This window comes from Vulpes vulpes, chromosome 2, assembly GCF_048418805.1.
Source record: "Vulpes vulpes isolate BD-2025 chromosome 2, VulVul3, whole genome shotgun sequence".
Lineage (NCBI taxonomy): Eukaryota > Metazoa > Chordata > Mammalia > Carnivora > Canidae > Vulpes > Vulpes vulpes.
Genome location: NC_132781.1, coordinates 3,634,712 through 3,647,064, shown reverse-complemented (window position 1 = coordinate 3,647,064; position 12,353 = coordinate 3,634,712). Strand labels below are relative to the sequence as shown.

Sequence of the window (12,353 nt, the reverse complement as noted above, 5' to 3'; positions counted from 1 at the left end):
CTTTAAAAATGAAGCCATCAAAAAAAAATGAAACCATCAATAATTCCACCACTTCTTGTTAACTAGAGGGTGGCTGAGGGGACCCTGCCTTCTCTTAAACTGCTGCCACTGCAGGTAATAAACCCTTGGTCTTCAGCCTTCTGGGACTGTCTGGTCTTCCTGCCCCATGCTTGTGTAAGTCTCTAGGGGCTCCGGCCACTTCCCCTAATTCCCCTGTCATATGCTCTGGATGTGTCCATGGATTTGGTGTTTCTGTCTCTAACAGTGTGGACACTTTTGATTGCAAATAATAGAAACTCAGTTTTTGCATTATCAAAAAAGGAAGTTTTAATATGGTTTCTTCATTGAAGCCCCCCCTTGTTCCTGGCCTAGGGTTCAAGGACTAGAAGGCTGGTGGTATTCACATTTGGGGGGAGGCTGAGGCCCCTGCACCCTGCTGCCTTCCAACCAGTGGGCAGACTTCCTGCAGAGATGCAGTCCCTCTTTCTCAGGGTCACCTGAGTTTTTTAATATCTGAAGGAGACATGTGCGTGATAGTGAATATCTACAGCTGCTTGGTCTGAATTGCTCTTCGATTTAGAACATAAATTTCATGGTCTTTTTCTCAGTTCCGGCACAAAATGAATCTAGTCAGTGCATGCATGCTTTTAAGAACTCTTGGGAAAAATAAATTGCAATCTTTTGATGAACCCCCTCTATCAATGCGCTTGTCAGGCACAAACCTCTCCACCCTACGCTGGTAGGAGGGCACTTGGCAAAGCCCCATGGACGGCAGTAGGCAACAGCCTCAAAATGACAAATTTTCTGATCCAGAAATCCCACTTCTGAGAGGGCTTTCTTCAGGCCCCTGCACATAGTGTGATGTGTGCACAGGGCTGTTCACGGCAGAGTTGTTTGGGATGCTTCTCAGCAAAGGGTTGCTTCATCATGTGCTGATCCATTCAGTGAATTTTTCTTGGGTGCCTGGCATGTGCTGGTCACTCATTTTGTGCCTGGGATATTTCAGTGAGCAAAACAGACAATCCCCTGTTTTTTTTTTCTCTTCTTATTTTTCTCTTCTCTTTTTATTCTCTTTGTATTTTTTCTCTTCTTTTTTTCCTCTTCTTATTTTAGTATTGAAGGATGGGTGACATACAATGATATATTCGTTTCAGATGTACAACGTAGTGATTCCACAACTCTGTACAGGACTCCGTGCTCGTCATGAGAAGTATAGTCGCTGTCTGTCACCATACAACATTATCACAATGTCAGCCATTGATTGTGTGCTCTATGCCGTCCTTCCCTGTGCTTCTTAATGGGGCGAGGGGGAGATGATAGATCATGAACATAAGACATAAGTAATGCAGGATCCCTGGGTGGCGCAGCGGTTTAGCGCCTGCTTTTGGCCCAGGGCGCGATCCTGGAGACCCGGGATCGAATCCCACGTCGGGCTCCCGGTGCATGGAGCCTGCTTCTCCCTCTGCCTGTGTCTCTGCCTCTCTCTCTCTCTCTGTGTGTGACTATCATAAATAAATAAAAATTAAAAAAAAAAAGACATAAGTAATGCTACAGTCTGTTAGAAGGGCCAAGTGTTCTGGAAGCGGGCGAGTGAGTGGACAGTGGGTGTTTGGGTGATCAGGGTCAGCCCCTAGAGGAAGGTGAGCAGGGGAGTTGATATTGTAGAGCTCCAGGACTTTTGGGTGGTGCATGAGCTGTTGTGGATGTTTGTGTCTTCCCCAAATTCCCATGTTGAAGTCAGATGTTTAAGCCACGGAGCCACCCAGGAGCCCCTAAACACTTCAGGTTATAATCACAAATGCAATATGTTTGATTCACCAGAAGTCTCTAATAGATCCGTCCTGGTAAACATGTCCTGCAGAGTGGCCTGTGCCCAGTGTGGCACATGGACACCTGGGGAGCCCATTTTGTTCTGATCATTAGACCCTTTTTCTTTTTTTTTTTTAAGATTTTACTTATTTATTCATGAGAGACACACAGAGAGAGACAGAGACATAGACAGAGGGAGAAGCAGGCTCCCTGCAGGGAGCCCGATTCGGGACTCGATCCCAGGATTGCAGGATCAGATCCTGAGCCAAAGACAGGCGCTCAACCACTGAGCCACCCAGGTGTCCCTGGTCATTAGAACCTTACACGAGTCCACACATCAGGCCCTCTGAGCATTTGGTCACTTGAAGTATCAGGAGATGGGAAGTCTCCCCCCACCCCTACATAGGAGAGGGAGTGGGGGGCCCACAGCACATTGCATGCCGCATCTCTCTCCTAAGAAACCTCTCCTTATCTGTCCCTTCATTCCAAGAACTGGTTGGGTAGGGGTGGAGGAGGGTGGTCAGTAGACATGGTCAGTGATGGCAAAACTGGTTTTGCAGCCGCTTTGCCTGTCCTGCAAAGGCAGCCTGGTCCCTGGTTCTGACATGGAGGAAACTTGGCATCTACCATCATTTTTGTTGCTCTTGGCCTTGAACAGTCCAGCCAAAATGACAGCCCATTTTAAGTTTATGTACACTTCCCTAAACACACTTCATACAAACCATCTCTACATACTGAGTTTGCCCATCCTGGAGTGGCAGGATCATGCAGCCCAGAGGAGCACTGTTTTCATTTCAGGGCCACCACCATAGCCACCAAGGGTGGTGGGACCTGGGCACCTCTGGGGACATGGATCCAAGGATCATGTCTCTCCCTACCAGTTTCAATATCAGAAAGATCACACTGATAATGCAACGTGGTATTTGCACAATCTGTTTTGCTGTTTACACCGTGAAATACTCCTCCATTTCCTTTTCAATTAGTACATTCAGTCCTGTTTGTGCAATCTTTGCCTCTCCCAAGATCATGAAGATCTCCTATGCTTTTTTCCAAGATTTCTGTTGTCTTCTCTTTCACCTTTAGATCATCCATAAGAACTGATCTGATGTGTGTGGTATGAGGTAGAGATCAAGAAACTTTTTTTTTTTTTCCAGTTTGGATATTCAGTTGGCCCAGCACTGCTTGTTGAAATATTAATTTATCACAGAATTTTCTTTTAATTGTTTACTACCTATCAGGTCCTGGGTGTACAGAGGTGGGCAAAGCAAAGCCCTTGTCTTCTTCACAGTGAAGGCAACAGACAGACAACAAACAATGTGAAAAATATATCATTTTTTGATATATGGGGTGGATGCCGGGCTCCATGATAAAGCAGAGAAGAGGGATAGGCCATAGTTTGAGCAGCCTTCTATTATTCCAGGTCACTTAGGCAGTGTCAGGTGTTTTGCTATTATAAAATAGCTTTACATAGTGGGCATCTTATTTTTTTAAGATTTTATTTATTTATTCATGAGAGGCAGAGGCAGAGGCAGAGGGAGAAACACTCTGCCAGGAGCCCAATGTGGGACTTGATCCCAGGACTCCAGGATCACGCCTTGGGCTAAAGGCAGACTTGACCACTGAGTCCTCCAGGTGCCCCTGTGGGCATCTTTAAAACAAGTCTTTGGGAATATTTCTGATTATTTCCTTATAAAAACTATGTGGATAAGGACTTAGACATCAAGGAGTATGATCGTCTTGGGCTTTGATACATTTTTCCAAGCTGCCCTTCAGAAGAGCCTACCAATTTACACTCTCCAGTGGCCAGCATTGGAGGGAACTAAGCTGCCTGATTTTCCACTGATTTTGGGTCACTCTGGGATACAGAGTGACCATATAGACTCCCCTCTCACCCCACCCCATTGCCCATGGTATTTATTTCCCTAACAATGCCCATCGTCTTTTGTTCCCACCCAAGTCCTAGCCGATTTTCACATCATTCTGACTTCTCCCCTCATGGCACTCAATCATATATTCATATCGTCTCATTATCTATTTATTTGAAGTGAGTTTAAACACTTTATTTATTTATTTGAGAGAGAAAGAGCACTTGAGCAGGGAAGGGCAAGGAGAGGGAGAAAGAGTCTGAACCAGACTCCGCAAGTGAGCACAGAATCCAATGCGGGGCTCGATCTCATCACCAAGAGATCATGACCTGAGTCTAAGCCCAGAGTCAGACACTTAACCAACTGAGCCACCCAGGTGCCCCTATTGGAAATGAGTTTATATCTTGCTTCCCTAGAAGATTGTTTTCCCGGACGCTTGGAAAAGTTTATACTTCCTGGAGCATGAAGCGAAGTGTCATGCACACAATAAGCATGTAATGAAGTAACAGTCAGAGCGGCGCCCTTCAGAGCCACAGCTCACTGCCAGACAGACTTCGGCGGACAGTATTGGTCCCACTGGGATGGGCCAGTCTGGTCTCTTTGTAACTCCACATCCATGAGATGCTGCAGAACCCAGCAGAGACGATCATGAGGACTTGGGGAAGCGTCCCAAGGTGTCACCCACAAGGCCTGACACCTGGAGCCGACCGCTCCCCCCAAAGGGGCTTTCAATTTTTTTTTTTTTTTTTTGCATTTATTTATGATAGTCACAGAGAGAGAGAGAGAGAGGCAGAGACACAGGCAGAGGGAGAAGCAGGCTCCATGCACCGGGAGCCCGACGTGGGACTCGACCCCGGGTCTCCAGGATCGTGCCCTGGGCCAAAGGCAGGCGCTAAACCGCTGCACCACCCAGGGATCCCCCAAAGGGGCTTTCAGCACAGAGGTTTCTACCTTAAATGAAATAGCAATTACTGCAGGTTGTGCTGATGGTGACTCGTCCATCTCTCGACACAGCCACCAAGAAGGCCCGAGCCACCAGGAAGAGCCTGCTGCATGTCCCCTACGGAGATGGCGAAGGGGAAAAATTGGACATCTACTTTCCCGAGGGAGTGTCTGAAGGTAGGCAGCCGGGCAGGTGGTCCCGGGACAGGGGTCGGCTGGCCCCCAGGCTCGGCACCCACGCCCTTTGTCTGTCTTACAGCCTCGCCTTTCTGTCTGTTCTTTCATGGAGGGTACTGGCAGAGTGGAAGGTGAGTCGGGAGCTTGGATGAACAGGGAGAAAGGGAGATTCGCCCTCCCCTGGTGTAGGAGTCCCCCGGGGCTGCTGCAACAGATGACCACAAGCTCGGGGGCTTACACCAGAAGTGCATTCTCTCCAGGTTCTGGAGGCCAGAAGTCTGAGATCAAGGTGTGGGCAGGGCTGTGCTCTGACAGGTGGCTCCAGGGGAGGACCTGATCCTGCCTCTTCCAGCTTCTGGGGGCTCTAGATTTTCGTTGGCTGTGGTCACATCATTTCCATCTCTGCCTCCATCCTCGTGGGGCCTCCTCTGTGTCTGTGTCTCAGATCTTCCCCCGCCTTTCACTCTCATAATGTCACCCCTCGTGGGATTGAGGTCCATCCTATAGCGTGCATGACCTCACCACAGGATCCCTAATTATATCTGCGTAGACCCTATAGCCACATTCCCAGGTACTGAGGTTAGGATTTGGACCTGTCTTTTGGAGGGGACACTCTTCGACCCACTATACCCAGTGGAGAAGCATGGGCAGCCTCCTCAGTCAGAGGGAAACCTTCCCATTTTGTGCCGGACTGGTAAGAGTCCCCGGGCAAACCAGGATAGCTCATCACCTTAAGATAAGCAGAGGGGTACTTGAGGTCTTCCAGGACACTGTTGTCCCATGCAATCTTTCTTTTTTTTTTTTTTTTAATATTTTATTTATTTATTCATGAGAGACACAGAGAGAGAGAGAGAGAGGCAGAGACACAGGGAGAGGGAGAGGCAGGCTCCATGCAGGGAGCCTGACGTGGGACTCAATCCCAGGACTCCAGGATTAGGCCCTGGGCTGAAGGTGGCACTAAACCGCTGAGCCACCCGGGCTGCCCCATGCAATCTTTCTAAGGAGTTGCCTGCTCTAGGATCTACCACCCTTCAAGCATATTCATCTTCACAGCTAGATTGGTAGCCGCCTTCATCACGCAGAGCTCTCTACATGTCTGATCTTCATTTCTCAAAGACAACGTGTAGGAGGAAGTAGATGCCCCCACTTGACAGATGAGGAAACCAGATTTAGAGATTAAATAAGGTCCCCAGGGTTTCAGAGCTAGTGTGTGACATGGTAGAGACAGCGCCTACATTCTTCCTTATACTACACGGAACCAGAGAGGGATGATGCCCTGGGGAGACAGGACAGGGAAGCAGCCTGGTGGCCGACGTGCCTCCAGTTGTCACATCTTTGTTTCTTTCCTCAGTAAAGACACATCAGCCTTCATGGTCAATCCACTGACAGAGCAGGGGGTGACCGTGGTGGTAGTGGCTTATGACATCGCCCCCAAAGGTAATGAGGATGGTCGGGCAGGAAGGCTGGTGGGCTTTGGAGAGGAGAGAGCCCCCAATGGGTCTTGACCCAGCTCATGCTCTCTGGGCAGGTACCCTGGACCAGATGGTAGACCAAGTGACTCGGAGCATCGTGTTTGTCCAGAAGCAGTATCCATGCAACGAGTGGGTACCGCTGCAGATTTTCCTTCTGCTAGACAATGTGGGACAACAGTAGATTTAGCCCCTTGGGCACCATCTGGCTGCCCGCTCTGGCCTGTGGAGCAGGAGGCAAATTGGGAGTCTTTGATACTGGCCTGATGCATTTGGGAAACTGAATGCAAATTTGGCTCTCTGCTCTGATCCAACCCAGGGGAATTTACCTGTGTGGACACTCAGCAGGAGCCCACCTGGCTGCCATGATGCTCCTGGCCAACTGGACCAAGCATGGAGTCACACCCAACCTCAAAGGTTTTCATGGGACTGCAGGTTCACGCTCCCCAGATGGGCTTGCGGGGCTGTGCCAGCTGCACAAAATCCCAACAGTCACGAAAGGCTTGACCTGGGGACTTTGGGCCCTGTACAACAGGCCTGCTTTGCTTCTCTACCCCTACCCTGGTCTTGCCCCTTTGGTCCTGGAGACTAGACTCTCCCACCTGGTGCCTGCACAAGGCCTGGTATGGGTGGAATCTTGGCCCCCCAGCAGCCTGGCCCTCTGACTATTCTTCACCTTCATAGGCTTTTTCCTGCTCAGTGGGATCTATGACCTGAAGCCCATTGTGTACACTTCTCAGAATGCTCCTCTCCTCATGACCCTGTGAGTCATTTGGCCCCCTCTTCCCAGAGCTGAGTGTGAGCCTACAAGGAAGGCTGGGGGTAAGGGGCAGGCTCCTTTCTGTCCTGACCCACACCTACCCCCTGCATCAGGGAGGATGCTCAGAGGAACAGCCCACAGCTGCTCCTGGAGGCGGCCCTGACTCGGCCCTTGGATCCAGCCTGCCATGTGCTGGTGTCTGTGGGCCAGCACGACTCCCCTGAATTCCACCGACAGTCCAAGGAATTTTATCAGGTACTCCCAGGACTCCGCCTCTGGCCAGAGGCTGAGGGTCCTGTGCTCTCATTACCTTCCTCTTTATTTTATCCAAAGGGACCTCAAGGCCGTCAGCCATTTATTCAACAAATACTTAGGGAGCACCTGGTGGGTGCCAGGTGTGGCGCAGAGCCCCCCCCCCCCCCGCCCCACTGCTGCCTTGTGTTTCTGCTCTGCTCCTTTCTCTATCCAGATACTGCGCCAAGGAGGGTGGAATGCCTCGTTTGAAGAAATCCATGATATGGATCACTTTGAAATCATTTGGAACCTAACCCAGAAGGACTATGTGCTCACCCAGGTGGGGAGCACTTCCTTTCCCTGTGGAGAGTGTGGGTCCTGCCTCTGTCCCCACACAGAAGGGGAGGTGGGAAGCACAGGGGGGCCACTTTACTGGATCTTGGGCATCCAGGAGGCTGGGGTCCTGATGGTAGGAAGTGAGTACCCCACTGGCTTCCTCTACTTCACCCCTCTCTGAAAGAGCCCCAGGTGGTCTGCAGAGTCCACTCCTGGGCACACAGGTGGGAGCTGCACGGGGCTTGGTGTAGATGGGGAGAGGCATTGATCCGGTCAAAGGAAAGCGTGAGATGAGCCTGTGTGTAAGCATAAAGCAAAGCCAACTCCACGTAGGAGAGGATGGATGGATATGGCTCATAAACATTCATTACAACTTTAACATGAAGAATCTTTTTAAAAATCAAATATTACAGGAGCACCTGGCTGGCTCAGTTGGTGGAGCACATGACTCAATCTCATGGGTGTAGAGATGACTTAAAAATAGAATCTTTTTTAAAAAATCTAATATTACAATTTTCTTAAGGATTTTATTTATTTATTTGAGAGAGAGTGTGTGTGTGTGCACAAACAGGGGGAGGGGCAGAGGGAGGGGGAGAGGTAGACTCCCTGCTGAGCAGGGACTCCATCCCTGGACCCCAGGATCTTGGCAGAAGCTTAACCCACTGAGCCACCCAACACACCTATTATATTTCTAATGTGGAGAATTCTTTTAAAAGTCAAAGAATAAATTGGGGGAAATATTTGCCACAGATATGGCAGATATAGAATTACCACTTTTTTTTTTTTTTTCTGGGAAAGTGGGTACTTCGTTAGCTTCACTTTTTAATCAGCTGCCACCTCAGTAAGGCTTCTATAGCATTCACTTTTAAGTCACATAGTTAATATTCTTACTATATAAAGAGCACTTTAAAATCAATAAGAACAATTTTATTTTTAAAGATTTATTTATTTATTTATTCATGAGACACAGAGAGAGAGGCAGAGACACAGGCAGAGGGAGAAGCAGGCTCCCTGCGGGAAGCCCGATGCGGGACTCGATCCCAGGACCCCAGGATCATGCCCTGAGCCAAAGGCAGGTGATCAGCCACTGCGCCACCCAGGTGCCCAGTAAGAATACTTTTTATTTCTTTTTAAGAATAAATTATAAATAGAAAAAAATGGATAAAGGATAAGGAATGTTTTAAGAAAAACTATAGATAGCCAGTAAACATAGGGGAAGATTATACTAGTGATCACAGAAATGTCACATAAAATTCCAGTCCTTTCCCACCTGTCATGGAAAATGTTCTGATGAGAATTATGCCCAGGCCCGCTGGAGCGATTGCAAAGGGTTCTTCTCTGATTCCGCGGGTGACAGCACAGCCTGGCCACAGGGATCCAAACCCACTGGCCCAGTGATTCTGGGGCTTGGAATTTCTCTTGAGAATAATTGAGAAATACGCAAAGGTCGTCTTTGCAGCATTATTAATAATCAAAACTTAGAAACAGCTTACATGTCCCAGTGAGGTTAAATTACGACATAATTCGGTAACAGAATGAAGTTTACGAAAATTAGGACGTATCAAATCGTTTCAGGTGTGAGAGCAAAAGCACAGGAAACAACTGATCCAGAAACAACTGATCCAGTATATCGCCAGTTCAATAATACACAGACAGCTAGGCCCTTGGAAGCATATACATGTGCGTGTCACACCAGTGGTGTGATAGTATATTTAAAAAATTCATTTCCAGGGGCAGCCCAGGGGGCTCAGCAGTTTAGCGCCGCCTTTGGCCCAGGGTGTGATCCTGGATCAAGTGCCACGTCGGGCTCCCTGCATGGAGCTTGCTTCTCCTTCTGCCTTGTCTCTGCCTCTCCCTGTGTGTGTGTGTGTCTCTCATGAATGAATAAATAAAATCTTTAAAAAAAATTCGTTTCCATATTTGCTAACACGAACATGTATTACTTTTTTTTTTTTAACTGGGGGAAAAAACCAAACGCTCCCAAGTGGCATCTCTTGAAAAACCTAAGAAATACATATTTTAGGTTTTGGGGGCCATACGCCTCTTGACACAACTACCCAACACTGCCATTGTAGCACAGAAGCTGCCACAACAATTTGTAAATGGTGAACGTGCCTGTGTGCCAATAAAACCTTATTTATGGATGCTGACATTTGAATCTTTTTTTTTTTTAAGATTTTATTTATTTTTTCATAGAGACACAGAGAGAGAGAGAGGCAGAGACACAGGCAGAGGGAGAAGCAGGCTCCATGCAGGGAGCCTGATGTGGGACTCGATCCAGGGTCTCCAGGATCATACCCTGGGCTGCAGGCGGCGCTAAACCGCTGCGCCACCGGGGCTGCCCTGACATTCGAATCTTACATAATTTTTATACATCATGAAATAATATTCTGAATCGCTTCTCAGCCTTTTGGCTAAGATCAAGTGTGCACTCATATTGTTTCGATCTTTGTTTAACCCTTTAAAAACATAAAGCCAGGGACGCCTGGCTGGCTCAGTCCATAGCGCATGCAACTCTTGATCTCCGGGTCATGAGTTCAAACCCCACATTGGGTGTAGAGATTTCTGAGAATTTGGCCCTGACTTAATTGCCAATTAATTAATTAAACACCTAATTACATAAACACATAAAGCCATTCTTAACTTGTAAGTGGACAAAACCACAGGTCAAGCCTGACGTAAGTCTACATATGGTTGGGAGTTTGTTTAGGACACTTCAAAGGACAGATGGGGACTGAGCTGTCATTTTAAGTGACAGTTCTATGATCAGCAATGCAGCCTGTTTCTTTCATCAGATTCCTTGAGAGAGTCTCACAACAGCCTCTCCAATTCTTGGGCTTTTATGTCTTTTCTTCCTGTCGCAGATGATTTTGAGAACAATCCTCCAGGAGCCCCGACGGCACTAAAGTGTTCACCCCAACGTTGAATGATGCTGAAGCTCCTCCACAGACCCTCACACTTCCCCTGCCTGCCTGCTTCCGCTCTCCCCACGCCCATGAGCACATCTATTTGCTCTGAACACCACTAAAAACCTCCAGGGCCTTTCGCTGCCTGGATGGAAGGGTTCCAGGGAAGGTCCAGCCGAGTCAACGCCCTGGGATGCCCAAGCTGCCGGGCCCCCTGCCTGCCAAGAGGGCATGACAAAAATGACAGCTCCTAGCAATCTGTACACTTAGCTCTGGATGAAAGAGTTTGTTAACCTTTTCCTAAGAGTTTCTCAAACCAGTCTGTTCTGTCTTTGACGGCACTCTTGACCACTCTAGTCCTGGGCTCCACCTGTCACCCGAGTCTTCCCCTAAGAGTCCTGGGGTATGGCCTCCAGGCTAGCCCCTTCTGGGACATGACAATGACATCCACAGCCAGGATAAGCTTCCTCTGCTTCACCCAGCTGTGTGTGCAATTCCCAAGGAGCCAGCTGTGTGCATCCACCACCCTCCCCATCCCAGCACCCCGCCCCCACTCTGAGCAGCTGGCACTCCAAGATGATGGAGTACAGGGAAAGTGAAGAATGGCCTAGATATTCATCAGTAGGATAAGTGCATGCAAGCAGCCAGCAACCAATCACTATGTAGCCATTAGAAAGAGACCTGTTTACCAGGTGGGAAATCCCCAGGGCATATTGTTATATGATAAAAACAAGATGCTCAATGATACAACTTAGGGCCATCTCAATGGTTGTACACAATATACACCCACAAAAAGATGTTTTTCTCTGTGTGCCCACGTGTATGAATGCTGGGGAATGGCCCTGGAAGATCCACACCTGATGCCTCTGCTCCCCTCTGGGGCGGGAGGTAGAAATGGGAACCCAGGGAAGGAGGTGTTAGCTTCATCTGTATTCTTTGACTCTTAGGATAAGAATGTAATGAATATTTAAATGCAATATGTAATTTGAAGCACTAAAATATTCAGAAAGCTTTCAGGATGCAGGCAGATGAGAACACCATGATAGATGTAACTTGAATTTATTCCAGATCTTCAAAGGAAATGACTCACAAACTGTAGGACGTCATTTAACATTTGCAACAAATTCCTTCGGAGACACCTCCAAGCTGCTGACGTCTCGGCACCTAGGTGGAGAATCGCTCCCTTAGGTTATGCCCTGTGAAGGCAAAATGCCTTAAGCAAGCAAAAGACAGAACAAAATGTGCCTGCTGCCTTGTGATCCTATTTTCACTTTTTTAAAAAAGGAGACATAAACAGGGCGCCTGGGTGGCTCAGTTGGTTAAGCGTCTGACCCTTGTATTGGGCCCAGGTCATGATCTCAGGGTCCTGGGATCCAACCTAGGGAGTAGGGCTCTGCGTTCAGCAGGGAGTCTGCTTCTCTCTTCCCCTCCCTCTCCCTCTGCCCCTCCCCTCACTCATGCACTCTGTCCCTCTCTTCAAATAAATAAATCTTTAAGAAAAAGAGATATAGAAACATATATATATGGATGGGCGGATGACCTCCATATCTATAGATCTAGGGAAATAGATGGGAGGAATATACACAGGGTCACAGCAGTTGACAAAGTGAAATTATGGGCAATTTAAATTTTTTTTTTCAATTCCAATTTCTTTTTTTTTTTTTTCATCTAATATAAGTGCTTCTAGGGAGGCCCTGGGTGGCTCAGTCGTTGAGCATCTACCTTTGGCTCAGGTCCTGATCCCGGGGTCCTGGGATCAAGTCCTGCATAGGGATCTCTGCTGGGAGCCTGCTTCTCCCTCTGCCTCTCTCTGTCTGTCTCACATGAATAAATGGATAAAATCTTAAAATAATAA

At 48.1% G+C, this 12,353-nt stretch overlaps 1 protein-coding gene across 9 annotated transcripts in view; it reads left to right on the top strand.

Annotated features, from left to right (window-relative positions):
- Positions 1-12,353, top strand: part of AFMID (arylformamidase) — a 21,521-nt gene extending 9,168 nt beyond the window's left edge. For 4 of the 9 annotated variants that reach the window (XM_072746538.1, XM_072746535.1, XM_072746537.1 and 1 more), the window contains 9 exons: positions 4,689-4,793; positions 4,876-4,924; positions 6,145-6,230; positions 6,322-6,394; positions 6,582-6,679; positions 6,947-7,025; positions 7,136-7,277; positions 7,492-7,596; positions 9,324-9,499. In XM_072746538.1, the coding sequence (XP_072602639.1) occupies positions 4,689-4,793; positions 4,876-4,924; positions 6,145-6,230; positions 6,322-6,394; positions 6,582-6,679; positions 6,947-7,025; positions 7,136-7,277; positions 7,492-7,596; positions 9,324-9,476 (890 nt within the window). In that variant the 3' untranslated portion in view covers positions 9,477-9,499. Of the gene's footprint in view, positions 1-4,651; positions 4,794-4,875; positions 4,925-6,144; positions 6,231-6,321; positions 6,395-6,581; positions 6,680-6,946; positions 7,026-7,135; positions 7,278-7,491; positions 7,597-9,323; positions 9,500-10,456 lie in introns of those variants that run through there. The other 5 variants (XM_072746540.1, XM_072746541.1, XM_025999434.2 and 2 more) reach the window with 3 other exon arrangements.